The 20225-nt window shown below is 37.8% G+C and overlaps 1 protein-coding gene across 2 annotated transcripts in view; it reads right to left on the bottom strand.

The window, feature by feature from the left end:
- CNTNAP4 (contactin associated protein family member 4) overlaps nt 1-20225 on the bottom strand; it is a 249365-nt gene that overhangs the window by 24030 nt on the left and 205110 nt on the right. For both annotated transcript variants that reach the window (XM_047712348.1, XM_047712349.1), the window contains exons 16-21: nt 17828-17998; nt 16901-17119; nt 5237-5476; nt 2996-3220; nt 1455-1588; nt 614-701 (exon numbers count right to left, since the gene is read on the bottom strand). In XM_047712348.1, coding sequence (XP_047568304.1) covers nt 614-701; nt 1455-1588; nt 2996-3220; nt 5237-5476; nt 16901-17119; nt 17828-17998 — 1077 coding nt within the window. The remainder of the gene's footprint in view (nt 1-613; nt 702-1454; nt 1589-2995; nt 3221-5236; nt 5477-16900; nt 17120-17827; nt 17999-20225) is intronic.

A 20225-nucleotide genomic window follows, 5' to 3' on the forward strand; every position in this document is an offset into this window, starting at 1 on the left:
ATATATATTTATGTTAAAAAGGCAAGGGTATGCTTCTACTTGAGTGCTAATATCAGAAGTAATTGGTGGATATAAATAATAACCACAAGACATTTAAGTAGACACCGGCTTCCAGCCAGAGTGGCGAGCTACTACCACCTTTCAACAAAGCAAAAAGGATCCAAGCGAGCACCTAAAGCAGATTCACAAACCTTGAAGAAAAGCCCCTGCTCTCCCCTCCCTTCTCTCTTAGGTCTAGTCTTGGTTTGATCATTAGATGACAGCCTGTGTATTTGGCAGGTGACTGATACACAGTCCGTTATTTCTACCTTTATTGTCTGATATTTTTGAAGTGTGAGAACAATATCATGTTTCATTATGTGGAGACCACAGTGGTATTATTGTCAAAGGACCATGCCTACTCAGCAGGAAGTCCCTGCACACAGTTACATAAACCCCTGAGAAGTTACTGGTTTTGCCTCGATTATCACTCATTTTGTACTCAAAATAGAACAGAGTATTTCTTTTGGCGTGACCAGTTTTGGTGTGGCCTGTGTGCATGTGTGCACACTTGGACTACGATTCTTCTGATCTCTTTGTGTCATGATTAGGGGGACGTCGTGCCCTTACTTACCTAAAATCCTGCCCAGTACAAGAGACCTGATGGCACTGAATTCTGTACCTGATGACAGGTGGACTTGTCTCTTTGCATTCTCATCAATCTATAGAATTGTCATATGAGGTACAAACAGCCAGATGGATGCCATTTTGTTGGGAAGAGGACAAAAATCCACGGAAGACAAAAAAAAATGGTAAAATAGGCAATTGTTAGTATGGCCCCAGAGATTATAAAAAACAAAATTTAAAGAGCCATTTACAAAGGTGAATGACTTTTTCTAAACCTCCTCTTCTACTCTCAGATAGCAGTGCACCCCATCTTCTATCCCCTTATAGCACTGTAATTTTCTCTACTATATGAGAAATCCAAAGCTCATAAAGCTAAAAAAAAAAAAAAAAAAAAAAAAAAAAAGATAGGAGTTTTTTCACCTTGAAACTTTTACCAAGGTTGGTATTTTCACTTGAGTCATTCAGCTAAGACATCTTCCTCTGTGTAGAGGTCCAAAACTTTCATGCTTTTCTTTAAAACTGGTAGAATGAACAATTCTATTTGTTTCATGAGAGTAGTAATAGTTTTACTAGTTGTATGTATGATAAAATAGACAGCTTTCCCTCCTGAACGATGTAAAATAAATGAGGAAAATGTGGCATTTTGGGTATCAAATATTAATCATATCTTGGACAGAATCTTTATTATTTCAAAAACTAGACCACATTTGGCAGTCTGTCTATGGTCTGTGCAGGAGCAACACTGGAAGGACATCCTCAATCTATTCATTATCATAATTCTGCTGACAGTCCTTCATGCTGGGGAATCATAATGGTAACCACCACTTCTCTTGAATTTATTATATTACCTCTACAAAGACCATTCCTTCTTCTCTGTTAATCTCTACATGGTGAAGCTGTCCATCCGCCATGTTTTTGAAATCAAAGTTAACGACATCAGGTTCTTGATATCTATTTAGCTTGTACCTGATCTGCAAACTTCCTAAAGTAGGGAAGAGAAGTTATATTTTTAGTTAAAATTATAGTTTAAAAGCTACTTTCAAAAACTCAGAGAGTATTCTTTTTAGCTTTCAATTTCTGGTGGGAAATTCACAGTAGCTTATTGGAGGTCTCCTTTCCTCATAATTCTTAGAAGTCAGCTTCTATGTTAAATTGCACTATTTTCAAGATCAAGACCAAGCATGTTGCCAGTAAGTAGTCTTTCCTGCAAATCTTCAACTTTTCCCCTAGAAGTCAGATATGCAGTTAAGCATAAGCAAATCTCTATACTAGCCTTTAATTTAAAAAACACACCTTTGTATACTTTGAAATGGCAAACTGTTGTGGAATATTGCATTAAGTGCTTCCATAATCTCATCTTTGAAAAATATACATCTGCCACTCCTAAAATGCAATTGATTAATGGAATTTTTATAAGCAAATGGAGTTTTACTAAAGACAAAAAATATTTTCACATGGTCACAGTCATAGATTTTGGAATGAGATTAGGATGAAATCAATGGTTTTTGGCCAAACTTACCATGAGAATTAATATCTCACTTAGCTGCCTCAAAGATGCCAATTTATTTCACAAGGTAGCTCCAATTTAGCCAAGGAAATATCCTAATGTATAGATAAGCTTCAAGCTCAAAAGATAGACAGTGAATGTAAATATACTTATTCAAAAATATTATTTTTATTTTAGTGTTCTGTGCCCTTGGGCCATATTTATTTAAGTTGAAATGATACATTCAAGTTTATAAACTTATTTTCCTCACTCAGATAATTTATATATGGAATTTTTATCTTTAATCTGGATATAGAGAGGAGAAAAAAACATCAGCAGTGACAAGGCTTCTGTAATATACACATGTCCTAATCCACAAGCCCTTGCCCTGCACTGATGAACCAGCATTTTCCGCGACAATTTCATTGCTGACCGTTAGAACCAACAGATTACTTTGTGGATCTTCTCCTATATATAATGTTAGGTTGTTAACATTCCCTCAAAATCTTTCTACTTTTAATTGAAGGAAGTATTTACTATATACAAATAGGCATCTTCTTTCAAAATGAACCATAAAATTGAGACTGATAGTATATGGAATAGTAAAGAGCTTCTAGCAATAATAAAATATGATAAGTATTTTATAGAAATAAAAAAATGAACACTGAATATGTGAAATTACCAAAATTATAACAAGCTAAAGCTATCTTAAAATGTTAAATAGTCCTCTTAGATTAAATTTATAGGACAGTACTGAAAAACAAAATTGAATACAAAAAACAGTCACACTTTTCTTCCTGTTTGTAGTTTGAGAGGCAAGAACATGAGAACAATCCCTATTATTACTAATCTAATGTTCTAATTCAATTTTTTCTCTCTCTCTCTCATCAAAAAAGCACTCACCATTTTTGGCAATGATAACTGAAAGGTATTCTTTATAAAAGGAGCTCACATAAAGCAGTAAGCTTGGTGCTCGTGTTGTTCGAAAGCTAAATTTGATCATTTCTCTGCTCAGCTTCATATCGCCATGAAATGAAGCAGCGTGGGAGCTGGAATTTTTATTTAAGGAATAATTTTCTTGAAAATTGTAAATCACAGATGAGCCAGATCCAAAATATGCAGAAATCTCTGAAATGATACACACATTTTATGTTAAAAATTAAGTACAAGGATCTTGTTTCAGTTATATTGATGTTTTTAATTAAAAATAACAAATTATATAGATAAAACAAATAGCTCCAAACCAGAACTAAATAACAAAGGAAGTTAATAGAACTTTTATGATGGTCCTTGAAATGGCTTTATGTTAGAATTATATGTAATTAATTTGCTAGTTAACCTTATAATTGAAAGCATAATGTCCTCCACTCTGACTTCAGACATAAACCAGGTTTTTTGGCTTTTTTCTCTCTTGCCAACAATTTTCTTATTTAAATTTTTAGTCCCATCTATTATTTTGTAGATAGAATACACTAGTCTTCCTGTAACAGGAAGGAAGTTTGAGGGGTCCTCTTACCTTCCAGGATCAACAGGCAGAAATGTTCCTTTTTACCTGAACACTTCCCCCTATTTATTGTGCCTTATGAAAAGAAGCTAAGTCCAGCGTTCATGTAAGAGAGGGCAGCAGCATCTGTGTAGCGGCGATCAACACAAGGAACTATCCAGCCTCTTTTAGTTTTACAAAAGTGTAGTACTTTACTTATATGAGACAAATATCCCAAATTCACACACACATGCATGTGCATGCACACATATACCACGTATTTTTTATATATGTATGAAAATGAGGAGGATACTGGAGGAATAATTAGAGTTGGATCCTTGAACTCTACTTCTCTCCATTACTATAAAGTGGAACCAGTTGTGGAATGTGAGTTGTAAATGATGCTCACGGGGTGACACAGCAACATTTCCATTCCCTTGGCACTTGAAGAGTGTTTTTGTTTGCTTGTTTTATTATTTTTATTATCTGCAACACACTTTTTGTATGCAACATGATACACAGGTGCAGAGTAATATTCTTGATTGCAGTCAGCAAGCTGAACTAGAAATCATTCAGATTCAAGAAGTAAAGACACGTTCTTGGGAAGATGTGGTCTTTGTTCTCACTTTGTTTAGAACTCACGACCTGAGATCAAAACCTGACTGAGAGCAAGACCCAGGCCAAGATCAAGAGTCAGGAACTAAGTGCACTAAGCTACCCAGGCGTCCTCTACCTGTGAACAGCCTCCTAGAACAAGAGCAGTGGTGTGTGAGTTATTATTAGAGGTTGACTTGAAATTATAACTTAGTTCTGATAAAAAGTAGATGACTTTTAACCCACTTTCCATGAAATAATCCCAAGGGCTTTCTTTGCAAAGCAGGAATTGCTTCAATTTGGAGGCAATTTTTGTTAGCCTCCTTCAGGAAAAAGGTTCAGTAGCCCAGACACACTCAAATAAAGCAACTGAATTAAACATGATGGCAGTTTTCTAGGAGCAACTATGAAAGCCTAACAAATGTTTGTGTATTCAGAGAAGTCTGTCCAGAACACTTAATACTACACTCAGATGTTCCTTTCTTCCATGACATAGGTTTGTGAACAAGACAAATTGAAAAACATTCCACTATTTTACTTCACAGATATTGCCCACATCATAGAGAAAAATGCCGGAGTATCTCTATTTTGTTACACATGCATATTTAATGGAAAAGTTATTTTTATTCTTGGAAAAAATATTTGTTTGGCAAAACCCAAAACACAATACTTCCTAAGTCTCTTTTCGTGGTTGACTATCTTCATCTAAAATAACAATAATGCCTTTAAAGATTTTCAAATAGAGAGCTGCCCCATGGGACAGGTTGTTGATAGCTATAATCCTTAAGAGGATCAACATTGGATAGAAAAAAGCAGATTAAGCAGCCAATACTTTAAGACATCTAGAGGCAACTTGAGAGGCTTTATGATTAATAGATACTAGTTTTTTAAGAAATGAGGCAAATATCCAAGAAATGAAATGAGATTAGCATGAAACAGGTAATTTGAAAAAAAAAATCAGAAATGGAACTATTTCTCTTTCAAATTAGCTACCCAGAAAATGACTACTAGATGTTTTCTTCACACTAGATGGCTTTTCCTGTGAGGATACCCCATGGCATACTTACCTTTGGAGCAGAAAGGCCCTGTATATGCAGAGAAGGTGCAGTCACAAGAGAACCCACTGAGCTTTTCTCTGCATTTCCCTCCGTTCTGACACAACTTTCCGTAGCTGCTGCAGTGCCCTCTGCAACCCGGCTCCACTCCGGGAGTCACCTTAGCTCTTTCTTCCAGGTCCAGCGACATTCCGTTCAGCTGCAGAGACCGAATGCAGCCCAGAAAGCCCCTCTGTCTGGTGGCCGTTCCACCTAAGAGGGAAATACGGTGAATGGAAACATGTTCCTTCATGTTTTATTCAGGATTCAAGACCAGATAAAACTGAGACCTCACAAAGAAGGACCCACGCTGTAGCCTTACAGGGAATGGGCAAAGCCAGAGGAGCCAATAAAATTTGGGGAACACAATTTGTGACTGAATATTGAGAGAATTCAAGAAGATAAGGTGAGAATTCAATATTTTCCCAAGGTTGAATCTGTTACATATTGGTTTTCTAAAAAGGATTTATTAAAATGTAAATCAGAGAGGTGGTTTTCTTGTTGTTGTTTTTAGTTTCTTTCAAAGAACAGAATAAGGCTATATCTTAGTCTCATGCAAAATAACAGTAAATGGATTGATAGTCTTATGTAGAAGGTTTTTTTTTTTTTCACAATTTTAAATCAGCATATATTTGTGGGTAAGTGTGGCTCATTCTTCATACTGAAACCTGATCCTGATGCCGGTGTGCTGTTGACTTATTGAGAATTATGAAACACTCCTTGAGTTCTTCTAATGACTGTGCACCGATGTCGTCTTTGGTCGTTATTCTTCCATCAAAAACAAGGTTACTGAGATTATTTGCGTTTGTCTGCCATACTTCCCAGTGCATTTTTTCTCAATATTGGTCCAGTGTGGATAAATGTAAGCTCAGAAAGATTCTCAGCAAACTGGGGAGAGGGGATTGATGGAGAGACAGTGATGTAGCACTTATTGGCTAATACCTGACAATATGACTTGTCAAGTGACCCCTGAAGAGGTTTACAGTGTCTGAGTGGAATCAGACCCTGCAGTTCTAAGGCAGAGGTTCTCAAACCTTAAGGAATATGAGTGTCACATGGAAGCCTTCATAAAGATACAGACTTGCTCCAAGAAATACTGATTCTGTGGGCCTGAAATAAGGACTGGGAATTGAAACAATAAACAATCAACCTGGGACATGGATCTTATTCAGGCGGTCCCTTGACACCGCATTTTGTCAGCACAATCCTGATAAGCATGTAAGCTCGAAGAGGACCTTCACCACGTGTCCAGAACACCATACGTTAAATACTCAGAACCTGAAGTGGGAAAGTAGTACCCTAATCTAAATAGTCCAGACAATTCTACTCAGAGGCGTCAGACGGACACAGGTCCTCTAAAACAGAGCTTTGTTGCTGAACAGATGATACGGTCTCACCTCCAGATCTTAGACCTGCTCTGTACAGACTGTCTCTTCCTAAGACATGCTGGCTCCTCTACCACTTCACGTAGCGCACTCTTCATCTGGCCTACATGGCTTAACATCTTCTTATCCCTCAGAGATTAAACATATTTGGGTTTTTTTTTTTAAACTTCAGAGCCAAGAGTTGGCCATAAAGACCCTACATAAATAGGCCTTTGTCACCGTCCACCAGGTTTTACATTTTACCAACTGAGTTTGTGTATTATCATCATACATCAGCACACAGAACTGTGCCTGACGCAGAAGAGCTGTGCAGTAACTATTTACAATCGTAACTAATTGATCAGCAATTGACATTAATAACTGATTATTAATAATCAGTTAACACACTGGCTCATTAAATTGGATTATGCCAGGGGCAGGTGGAGGCAGGGTGGGAGCTGGGTGCTTGGTGCTTCAAAGAGAAAACGCTATTGGGCCACACAGGGTAGTCTGGGTCCCTGAGCTTGAGAATGAGGATAAAACCCAAGGAATGTTTCTGAATCCATTAAGTCTACATTTTTGAATAATGAAATACCATGAAGGGAAAACTAAAAGAATTTCTAAGAATTTTGGACTCATTTCACTAATGGTATTTAGAATTCAGATTCATAGACATAAGGGTCCCCATTCAAGCACCTGTACTTAAATTTGTGTATTGAAATTGCTTCAGCTGACATAATTTGTGCCTCTTCTATGATGCAAATACAATGAAGTCATATTTCCTATTTATAAATCCAGATGCAGCACGCTATGGAGCCAGACATAGTCCAATTCCAGTTTACGTAGGCATGGCAGGGAACAAGGAGTTCATCTCATCCCAGAGTCTCAGAATAGCTGACAATATTCTTGTTTCCTTCCTCCTACATCTACTCTGTCCCCTTCCATTCCAGAAGTCTCTCTTCTCCCCTTATTCTCAGGACCCTTCTTTTCCTGCCACATCTAAACTGCTACTCACCTTAGCCTCAGGCCTCCCTAGTCTCACACTCTGCCAACTCACCTCATTAGAATATCGAGAGCTCAGAGTTAAGACTTTGACCAAATTCTCTTAGTGTCCTTGCTGGAGTTTTCTTTGTTGGGTAAGGAAGCCCACAGCCTTGCTTTTAGCTTTGGCCTGGAAACTCTTTGGAAGAGGGCCAGGGGCTGGAAAGACTGAATTACAGGTGGATTCCTGGTGTATTTCATTTATTTCATGTTATAGTACTTTAAATCATGATATATCATGATTTAAAATAACGTTATCATCATGTAACAGTAATGTTACATCATGGCCTGGTAAGCATTTATCACTCTGAAGCAGCAAGTCTCTCTGCTTTAGGAGTTGAACTCCCTTTGCCAGTGACATCATAATAACTAAATAACATGGGGGTCCAACAGCTGAATACAATTCCTTTTTATCTGCCCCAGCTTGTTTATTCTTATTTATTTTACTTTGTTCTAGACGATGAGGAGCTAGAGGCATAGGAAATTCCAGAGACAAGCCCATGGGCACAGCTGAGGAAATATTAAAATAAACCCACTCAATTACAGGCAGGAAAGGGCGAGAACCTACAGTGGGCTTTTTATTGCAAAGTGTGTCTCCACACCAAAATATGGTCAAAAAAGATCATTTTCATTTTCTTCTATTCCTTAGATCATTTTGGGTTGAACAGCATTTCAGTTCTAGAAGCTCTACTTTGGAGCTCTTCGCCGGGCACGGTGTCTGACATGGGAGGTACAGAATTACATTGATGTGCCCTCATAGAGCCCATGGTCTAGTGGTAGACTTGGACAGGGAAACCATGATGTTAATGGAAGAAACAGGTACCTGGCAGACAAGAAGTTTAGAGGCTGGGGATATTAACAGGAAAAAAAAAAAACCCACATACATGTATGAAAAACATATATTTGTAATAGTGAGAAGAAAATCAAAACCCAGCCTTCCAAACAGGATTTCTGAATTGTGTACTTGTGAAGAATTAATGTTCACCTAATCAGATAGGGTATTTTTTTTAAGATTTTATTTATTTGAGAGAGAGAGAGCGCATGAGAGAGCATGAGTGGGGAGAGGGGAGCAGAGAGAGGGGGCAGGAAGCAGACTCCCCACTGAGCAGACAGCCCGACATGGGGCTCAATCCCAGGACCCAGAGATCATGACCTGAGCCGAAGGTAGACGCTTAACTGACTGAGCCACCCAGGCACTCCTTTAATCAAATAGCTTTAAACTACACTTTTTAAATATTCAGGAAAAATGTCTAATTAAACATAAACATATGTGTCATACATGTGTTGAGGATTTTTGCTTTTCCATTAGGTTTCAAGTTAATAACTTCTTATTTTAAGAAGAACCATCCTGGAGAACACAGCCAGTGTAAATAGTATTCAGCTTGAAAGCTTAATTAAAGAGTCCAACGACTTTTCGGGGTTAGTGTAGGTCCAATTAAAATGAGCTGCAGTTTGATTAATTGATTCTGGATGTTTCCACTGAGCTATTATGTTTGGAACTGTCTTCCAATTAATTTCCTATCAATTTACCTGCCATGCTATATCAGATATAATGAATTCTGGAACTTCACGAACACTAGGTATCCTGTGAAACTCGTGCCTAACTTTCCTACATGAAGAAATAAAACTAAATCTGTTCACTTACATAACAGTACTGGGATCTGTACCTAATAGGTGCACTAGGTGATGAACAGAGACTGACTCCAACACTTTTATCATGTTCATTACTCTCAGGAAGTGAGTCTAAGTGACAGATGCTATTGTCATGAAATATGAGCTGGCTCTTTCCTTTGCCAATTTTTTTTTTTTTTTTTTTTTTTTTTTTGGTTTGGAAGCAGGAACACCTTTAATTTTTTAATGGCAAATTATTTAGGTACTGTGCTTGAACATTATTGAGGATTAACTGGGAACAACTGTATATTTGCCCAGGGGCCTTAGAAAAGAAAGAAATCAAGATCCCACGTTTCTCTTTAAAATTTGAAGTTATAGAAATGTGTCTGGCAGAGTACAGGGGCTCTCCCGGACCATGGCACTGTGGCAGAGAAAGGCAGCTGAGGCTCTGACCACTGAGAGGAATTTGGAATGGGAAAGTGATAGCCCATGCAGGCTGGGCCCAGGACCAAGTCAGGGAACTGAAGGGAAAAAATGGTCTCCTGTATATTACGTACTGGATCTTTAATCCTGACCTACCCAGCCATCCTTGGGATGGCTTAGCCTCAAAGAAATGGTACATTAATGTACAGAGCTGTGAGACTGGACCCTGGCTATAATTTTGTCATGGAACATTCCTCATTGAGCATAATCCTAGGAGAGTCAAGGGGAGGAGGACTGTTCTCCCTCATGTTCAAAGAACTATTATGGCTGAAAAGGAAGCTAGTGTAGTAAGCAACAGTGTCATAGGGCAGAAAATACTGGCACTGGTCCCTGAATCAAAGTCAGTGGTGAGAACAGGCCCTCGTGGTACTCCCAGCAGAAAAATGTGGGTCTACTTCGTTTACTCACATGCCAAGGCCACAGCACCTCTCTGGTTTGACCTCCTAAGGCATATTTTAAAGAAATGAACTGCCGGTGGTATGAGTCATAGTCTCTGCTCCTAAAAGAGCCCATGTGAATTCTGATTTCAGTCAACAGTCACTAAGATTTGCTCACTAAACATGCAAAAGTACACTGAGTGCTTCTTAAGCTAATCATGGAAAAGACATCTCAAGGAGGAGAGAAGAACACAATTGAAGTAAATGATATGATTGCATGAAAGAGAAATGTGGCTTTCATTGCACTACGCTTTGGTGTGTGGGAACATATTTACAACAAAAGAAAATCAGATTGAAATAAAAAATATTCAAATGTAAAACTTTTGACATTCTCTTCTCATAACTATTTTAGCCTACAAAACGTAAACTAAAAGTAAAAAGACAAATTCTAGAATATATTGTAATTAATAACCCCTGCTCATCAAAAGACACCATTATGCATATAAAAATAAAATCCAAAGAGAGAGAAGAAATTGGGAATAAATGTATCTGAAATGAATCCAAAATACACACAGAGTTCTTAGAAATCTTTTTTTTTTCAAGCCACAGTTGTGGCTTGAAACCACAACTGTGAGATCAAGACCTAAGCTAAGATCAAGAGTCAGACATTTAACTGACTGAGACACCCAGTCCCCCCACCTTTTTTTTTTTTTTTTTAAAGAAGACAACCCTCTAGAAAATGGGCAACAGATTCGAATAGCCACGTCATAAGGAGGGTATCCAAATGGTCAATAGCTATTTGGCAGTGTCTCTTAATGCTTAACATATGCCCATCTTATGACCCAGTAATTCCACTGTTAGGGTACAGACCCAACAGAAATATAAGCATATGTTCACCAAAGGACCAGTATAAGGCTGTATTTGTGGTATCCAACTTTACAAGCCCACAAAAGCCTATCCACCCAAAATAAATCTATCTTTTTACTGGTATTGTCAGTTTCCCAAAAGATCCCTGGGTGACACTCATGTGCCACTGAGGGTGAGAACCAGCCTTCAGAGTTTCCATAAACTCAGAGCTCAATATTAACCTTTGTGTATGGTGATTAGAAACGGTCTGCGCTAGAAGCTCGACAAGCATCTGTGGATTTAATGCAATTCAAATGCAATGCAAATGACTTCTGAGTCTATGTCAGGAGTTCTCACTTCTCTTCCAGGTCCCAGTCGCAAAGTACTGCGATGGAGTGTGCCCCATTTAAAAACCTGTCAGTAAAAGAATTTGGATTGCAAACAAAAATTGCAGAGCTAGTTGAATGAAAATCAATTCAAGGCTAATTTAAGATGCTTCTAAGAAAAATGCTGAGTTTACAAACCAAAATAGAAAATGACCACTGTCACATTTCAGCTTAGAAAAAAAAATGATTGATTCTTTTCTCTCCATCATTTCTGTGGTTGGAGAATGTTTGCAGGGGAGTGATAACAGCAGTGACTCTCGCCACTGAGTCCTCAGTGTAACAGGGTCAAGGGCATATGTTTAATATACCAATTAACATCATGCCACTAAACTTATTTTTTAGAGTAATAAATAGCACCTCTGAATAGGACTGTTCAACTCGGGTCGTAAATCACACACATACAGAAAGGAGAAAGTGAAAGAATGTGAAAAGGTCAGGAAAGACCCAGTGCCATAATTAAAAGCAAGAATGGGGAAAGATGGGCTACAACTACAAGGTGAATCATCTTTTTTATTACAAAGAGCTATGTGATGGTTGGGATAGCGGGGAAGGGGAGGAGATGGTCACTGCACTGGTGTTCACTGGTTCTAATTTATCACATTACATTCTCGTCGACCGCTTTGACTTCTTCATATAAGGTTTTATGTTCATTATTTTATTACTCCTTCACGTTGCATGGCATCCTACAGTTTAGTTAACTGAAGACAATTATTCCAACTTTTGGAACTACAGGGATTGCTGTGTTCTATAATTCTTTGCTGTAGACGAACCTAGTTCCACCTCCGAGACTCTCATTTTCTTCTTTCTATTTTAATCGTCATATATCATTGTTGCTCAGTTGAATCACATTTTTAATCATGCCTTCTATTTCTTTTTACTGATTTTGCTCAGAAGGTAAAGAAAGCATCAGTCGTGCCTCAGAGTTTCATTCTGAGATGTGGACACACTTTACAACAGCTTTTTAAGGGACAGACTGAAGGCAGTGATTGGGAAAACATATCAGGTGCTTTCAGGTCGTCCCATTCCACTAGTCACTTCTGAGCAACCACCAAAATCCTTAATTTCAAAAAAATGTAATGTCAATAAGTATCATCAACATAGGCCTGGCTGTGGTAGTGCAGTGAGATGGAGACTATAATGGAAATAAAAATGAATATATATTCATATATCCACAACACTTTACCTATAGGTAAAAATGTTATAGATATATCTCAAACAAACATAGTTCTATATTATCAAAATTTCTTATGTTTCATATTTGTAATTTTATAAAGTAACTTTATTTGGTATTTGAAATATTCCACAATAGTGTTAATGTTTTCTGCCAAATTTGTTTATAAAAAGGAAGGCACATTGTTGGTAAAAGCTACTAAGTGCTGGGATACTAACATTATCTTGGACTAACATTAGCTTAGTCTTACAGTTTGGTCCCATGTTTATAAAGAACTGTGTATCTGTGTAACTTACAACTATCATCACCATCATTGTCTGGATTCAAACATTATTTAGGAGTAAAAGTTACACTATAGACTTACTCTTTGCAGTTACATTTATCTCACTATATCCTGATACCCCAAAATGAATGACAGTCATTATGTATACTTAAAGATACTGATTAGCCATAATTATTTTTAAGATGGAAGGGTGAACTACAAATTAAACTCTTGAACTTTAAAGTGAGGGGAATGAAATTACTCTTTAAAATCTGAACCAGAAGATCATTTCTGTTGAATCAGAGCACAGACTCTCAGGCATCCCAGAGTCATGGCTCAGAGAACAGATTTAGCTTTAGAATACTGGAAGGTATTCAAACGTGGGGAAACAGTGCCCAAGAGAGGGTCCCTTCGATATCTGACAGTGTGCTGGCACAGAACATATGAACAGAGAAGCCCAGTTTCTTGGGAGTGTGTCAATGTGGTGTGGGTGGGATCTCACTGAAGAAAAGGGAGAAAGGGAAATATTTTCTCTGGGCTGCGAAGAAGGACCAGCAATCTTTCGCAGCCTGGCGGGACTAGGGTTTGCAGGGCTTATAGTATATAATCCAGACTGAGGGGTCCGGGAACAGCTTGAATCATCCTACAAATTATGATAAAGGAAGAGAATGAGAAACATGAACTTCAGTTGAAATTAAAAACTGAGAAATGTTGTGAGGATCCCAGGGACCTACAAAGAAGCACCTTGTCCCCAAGAAGATTAGCAGGGGTAAGAAGTAACACACTATCAGCAACAACCAATCCAGCACAAGCTGTGTGTGTCTACACTTAAAGTATGGCCCACAGATGGTTTTCACCATCTGCTCTCCAGCCCCTGCCACCACCATCTCTCACGGGGACCACTGCTCTAGCCTGCTTCTACCCCATTCCCTCAATCCATGTTCCTCACAGCAGCAAGGGAGACGTGGAAAATGTCCATTAGGGTGCCTGGGTGGCTCAGTGGATTAAAGCCTCTGCCTTTGGCTCAGGTCATGATCTCAGGGTCCTGGGATCGAGCCCCACATCGGGCTCTCTTAGCGGGAAGCCTGCTTCCTCCTCTCTCTCTGCCTACCGCTCTGCCTACTTGTGATCTCTGTCTGTCAAATAAATAAATAAAATCTTCAAAAAAAAAAAAAAAAGAAAAGAAAATGTCCATTAGATCTTGCCACTCCTCTGTACCTCAGAATAAAAGGAAAATTCCTCCCTATGGTCTCACAAGGCCCAGTATATAACTTGAAGATGATTGACACCACACTTTCCATCAGACCAACTCTCTCCTCCGACCACAAAGGCTCCTCCTCTTCACATTGAGTACGGTCCCTTGGCCAGGAATTCTCTCCCTTCAGGTGTTCACAAGTTCCCTCCTCTGCTTTCTCTGGCCTCTCTTCAAAGGTAAGGCCTTCAGAGAGCACTCCCCTGACTACCCCACTTCAGGTAGAAGCCCTCCCAACCCAAGTCATTTCCTGACATTTTATAGTATTTACCATCATCTGAAGTTGAACACACACACACACACACAAATATATATATATGTGTGTGTGCATGCGTGTATAAAATAAGTATTAACATCAAAAACTTATATGACAAATAAGATCTATTTTGTCCTACTATTTACCCTTTTATTGGCTGCCTCTTGTCTCCTCCACTGAAACATACTATCAAGAATGCAGAGAGCTACTTTCTGGTCTCAGTAAGAACTACATTAAATTGGTTCTAATTTTCACTTATTTTTTACTAGTTTTTTTATCTACTTTGCACTAATTCAGTGTAAGCTTTTAAATTAAAATTTAACCCCTCAGTGAAGTATTTTCATCTAGAAATTTAAAAAAACATTCTGATTTGTGTGATAGTAATGTTACAAATTGATAAATCAGTATTTTTTGTGTAAGTATAGTTTTTATTAACTTGGTTGGGGCCCTTTCCTAAGACAGGGGCCCCACTCATGTGGTAGAGGTAAAGACAGAAACAAGACACTGATGTGGCCTCTGGACAGTCAGTGACCTTCCTGTCCCTATGCCGTTTTAAAAAAATAAGAGTCCTTTCAATATCATCACAAATTGTCAATTTTCTTGGTTACCTGTGAGTAAAAAGAAGGGAATTATATAAACAGATTTGTCTTAATAGTGAATGTAACATTTTTTTCAGAGATCTTTCTGTCTTTTCTTTCTAGTTTTCAGTGACTTGACTTAAACATACTAAAGATTTTAATTTATAAAACTTTCACTAAGGCAGTCCTCGGATCTGAACACATATGGGAATATCAAAAGCCTAACCAATCCTAACCAATTGCCACCATAAAGATAAAATCTCTTCGATATATTTATTAAAATTATAACACAGGATTGATGGCAAAAGACTCAAGTCTGTTCCAACACAGCCTTTTGATATAATAACAGTACTTCTAACCGTTACAACTTCCTGAAATCAAATTAAGGCCAGGATTCCTATCACACACACTATGAAGTTAAAATTCATACAAAGGATGAAAGTTCACGTTCAGGCGAACTACAGCAGATTTCACTGAAAAATTCGAGGACTGTTTCAGCCTTCTCAATTTCCAAGAATAGTAAGGCTATTTCCAAGATACTGACAGATTTTAAATTGCCATAGCTTTGGTTGCAGCCCTTTCTCAGTTTTTGTATATCGAGAAATATCTATGTCAATTTCATGACCGAGTTTCTAGCATGTTACTAAAAGAAAGTTATGTATTCCGAGTACTCCCTACTATTTCCATACCCTTCAATAAGTCAGTTGAGTGGTTGCAAGATTATGATTAGGTCGTCATCTGGCGCAGCGCCCTACTCAGTGAAGACGCTCATTAACTATTTATTGAATGAAAGAACTGATGATAGAAATAAGGAGTATATAAATTCATTAGAAATCCCAAATGTGGGCGCCTGGGTGGCTCAGTGGGTTAAGCCGCTGCCTTCAGCTCAGGTCATGATCTCAGGGTCCTGGGATCGAGTCCCGCATCGGGCTCTCTGCTCAGCAGGGAGCCTGCTTCCCTCTCTCTCTCTCTCTGCCTGCCTCTCTGCCTCCTTGTGATCTCTCTCTGTCAAATAAATAAATAAAATCTTTAAAAAAAAAAAAGAAATCCCAAATGTGTCTTAGTCAAATAAGTCACAAATAGGCTTCTCTTTTGCAGTGAGGGTAATAAAACAAGATTATTAAGCAATGAAAGATATAAAGGGAATCTGTTGAATTTTGTATTAAAACAGAACTCTTAAAAATGCTTGAAATATAATTTCTGATCATTTATCATTTATTCTGCTTTATAGAGCTGCTGTGCCCTTATTTACATTAAAATATATGAGAAGTGATCAAGTAAGAAATAACTCCTTGAACTTAATGGTCGATGAGTTCTCTGAAGTAATTAGCAAAGACTGAAAATAAAACAAATGTTTCCAGAAGGATTCTGGTATCCTGTCTATAGAAACCAAGTGAATGTATCCAGGCAATAAAGGAATGTCTGGATATAAATAAATGCGAGGTTGGTGTTCAGAAGGCCTCCGAACAGTGGGCAAATTGAGGAGCACCGGAAGAATCGATGGTTTATACACTTGGCTCCTGCTTTTCTTTTTTTCCTCTATTGGCCTGTTTTTTGACAGGGGTCCCTGTTTGGCATCAGCTGGAACTACAGGGAGGGTTCCTTAAATCCCATGAGAATGGAGAGAAACACCTCTCAACAAAACACTGAAAGTGCTAATGTAAGAAACAAAACCAAAACCAAAACCAAACAAACAAACAAACTCAAACTCGAACCAATTATATAATATTAAGAATCCAGGTTTAGGAATGAATCAACATAGATTTAAATCTCATTTGCTAGGCAGATGTGTGGAGGCAAGGCACTGCAATCCCTTGTGCCTCCGTCAGTTCATCTGTAAAATGGGGCTAACCCGTGTCACAGATTGATTACGAGGAAGAACCAACAGCCTGGAACACGGGTTCTCAGTCAGCAGTGGCTCGCTGCTGTTACCGGTTGTTGTTATTTCATCTTAGCCCAGCTCCGCACTTCCTACAGTTCAGTGACAAACTGCCCACCATCAGAACTTACCCACGAAGAGCTGACTGTTGAGCTGTAAGAGGACGTGCCCGTCGGCGGGAGCAGGCTGTATCTTTGGTAAGAGCTGGTCCACTTGAAGAGACGCCTCCTTCATGTTCCTTTCCACCCTGACATGGTGCCACTGGTTGTCGTTGAAGTGCTTGGGTGACTGCACCGAGATTTCGAAAGGCCCATTCCCCACATCAAATGAAAAGGTCACTACTGCCGGAGCTGGGAATAGGAGACATGAAGATTATTCGACTTAGTCCATATGCTGGACAGTGGAGTCCTCAGTACCCTTGGGCATATAGCACCAGGGCATAGCAACCACAAAACAGAAAGGTGATGGCTTAAATCTTACGGAAGGACCCGATGACATCAGTAAAGAAGAGACATGAAATGAGACCGGAAAGCACACTTTGAAAAAAACCCAGATTTTAAGAAATTCATCCTCAGAGTTAATTTTGCATATCGATAGAGCAAAACTATGTAACCAGGACAAGAAAACTAAATACCATCTGGCATTTTATGTAAAAATAATTTTTATACTGATTCAAAGTTCATCTAATTTTAAAAGCATGTAATATACATTTGATATTAAGATACTAACAGTGGCCTAAAAGTATACCTACATTATATGGCATACGAAATTATATGGCTGGTTGATTTAAGTAATTGTGTAGTTAACTCAGAATTTTTAAAAAATTTAATTTTTTGGGTTTAAAACTCTTCTTAAGTTGGTTTTAGAGAATACCAATTGTTTTCCCAAATTAGCACGTTATATATTATTTTCTTGCAAAAAGGCCAATATCATAGATTTTTTTCCAAAAGGACACAATGAAAAGATTTAGCTGATAAAGTTGAAACACAGTCGTTTCACAATTAAAGGATTGACTATTAAATAGAATGCCACAGACTTCTAAGAAAAAGGAGACTCACAGCGTAGCTCTATCCTTATAAAATCGGTAATCCCCAGGTTCTCTAAAAATACCCCAGATGAAGCTGTTGTCTTAAAAAAGAAAGATACATCTGCACTAAGTTCTCCATGGAAAGTAGGAAAATGAAGGTATGAGGCCTCAGTATTGAAGGAAGCTGAATTCCAAAATGACCCTGTTTAAAAAAAAAAAAAGGAAAAAATCAAAAAGAAAAATTCATAAAATAAAATGAATGGCATAATTACATTTTCTATTTTTAGCATTTCTACCATTAAAAATATCGCTAATTTATACAAACCTGCTTCTCTTTTTCTATTAATTTATTATACAAGACGTGAGTTTAAAATTGGTGATCTTACAAAGGATTGCAATCCTGGATTCCTTCCAACATAGGAGAGGAATGAACATGGCAGAAATGGTCTGAATGTCTTAATTTACAGAAGAAAATCAGCCTCACCCTAAATACTGCCCTCTAGCAAAGTGATATGATAAGAATCTGCCAACCATTAGTTAATAGACTTAATTTTTTTTATAACTTGAAAATTCAAACACCTACATTCCTTTGAATAACAAAAAAATCTAAAGAAGCTCAAATCACTTTTTGTTCTGACACTTCTAACACACACACTTCACAGACTCACACCTTGAACTAACTGTTTTCATTAATGGGCTTTGCAATTTTCTAAACTGAGACTGGCATTCAAAATAGTCTCAACTAATTAAAGATCAAGACACTACTTAGGTCTGTGCTTTGCTGATCTCCTCATGAAAATGCTCTTTTCATTCAAAATTACCTTTTACTTTGCTTGTAATAGTGAAGTGGATAAAGAGCAGGAAGGGACTCTGAAAAAGTTTAAAAATGCTCAATATAAGGAGAAAATGTTTAAAAGGCTGGGGTATAAATGAAGAGATCTGAGAAAAACTTATGTGGATTGTAATTTAATTACAATTTCTGTCCACATGCAACTTCTTCACTTTCCATTCATTTGGCTGTTGTATCATCGACAACTTTCCTCTTGAAAAAACACGGTGGGACTCCTCTAGCTGGCCGTATGGGAAATACAATATAAATGCAGAGGCATGAGGTGACGGAGTGAGATCCAAGTGGCTATGTGTGGTTGATGAGAAGCGCTATTAGAGAAATCAACTATGCATTGCTGCTGCCACCAGCAAGCTCTCGACACATCAAATATAAATACATACTTGAGTTTTAAGCAACCTGCCTCCGTACGCACTCACAGCATTGGTTAAAATTCTATCTAAATTACCTTTCTGGAAGACGTATTGATCCACTGAAGTTAGAAAACAGTAATTTCAAAACAATGGCTCATTATGTTTGCAGGGAACAGATACCAGAGTTCAAAATCACAAACTCGACTCAGCTTCTATCTGTTCCTTAGATTTTAATTTATTTTCTATAAATTCTGGACCAAATAAGCAGTGGTTGTATCTATTTTACTTTTTCTGTTTTTCTTAGGGACCTGATTCAAAAGTCAATTCTCAGCTCATCTGTGAACAATTTTAGAGCTGAATTTATTCAGCTGAGAATACACTTTAAGGGCTTTTTCCCCCCACTACAGCCAAATGAAACTGTATTATCTGAGTTTGCCAAGCCTAGTCCTTATTTCCATTTTACAGTTATTTCTACGCTTAGACATTCTGATCTCTAGGAATGAATGCAAGAAAATGCAAAGTATCAAGTCAGGGATAACAACGCACTTGTGTTCTTAAAAGGTCTTACCTGACCTATTTTTAAAAGGATTTAACTGCCTTTCTGTTGAAATGTGATATACATGAAAATTAAAGTTGTAACTCTAAATTATGGAATATTATTGAATCTTATCCATTTGGTCAGATTAAAAAGAACACTCAGAATTCCTTAAAGGTTTAAATTAGATAATATCATTATTAGACATAATATTTCAGTTGTTTCATTTTAATATCACAACTAACTCAATAAAGCATCCTATAGAGGGCTTCAGGGAACTGGTCGAAACAAAGGAACAATTCTTTGAAAGGCTATCTTCACAATGAATGTTCTTACAGCCATGGAAACAATATATTACTTAGGTAGCCTAAACATTCTCACACACATAATTGTGTCTATTTTGTCTAGTTAGCAAACCTCATTGTGCAGATTCTCAATAGGTAAAAAATAGAGAACATTTGATCGGAGTAAGAAATTGCTGCTAATTCAAAACAATTATAAAGAAAGCAAAGGCCAATATTTCCATGATTGAATAATGTTTATGGCATATGATACCTCAGCTCTTTACAGACTGCTATTAAGAAGCACGGAGAAGAATGTGAACTGCCTCAGAGAAAGGAGGGGAGAGGGAGGGCGGCAGAGCGGAGCCCAGCAGGCGGGCACCAGCAGGAAGCTGCAGGTCTTCTGAAGACAG

Source organism: Lutra lutra, chromosome 17 (genome assembly GCF_902655055.1).
Source record: "Lutra lutra chromosome 17, mLutLut1.2, whole genome shotgun sequence".
NCBI lineage: Eukaryota > Metazoa > Chordata > Mammalia > Carnivora > Mustelidae > Lutra > Lutra lutra.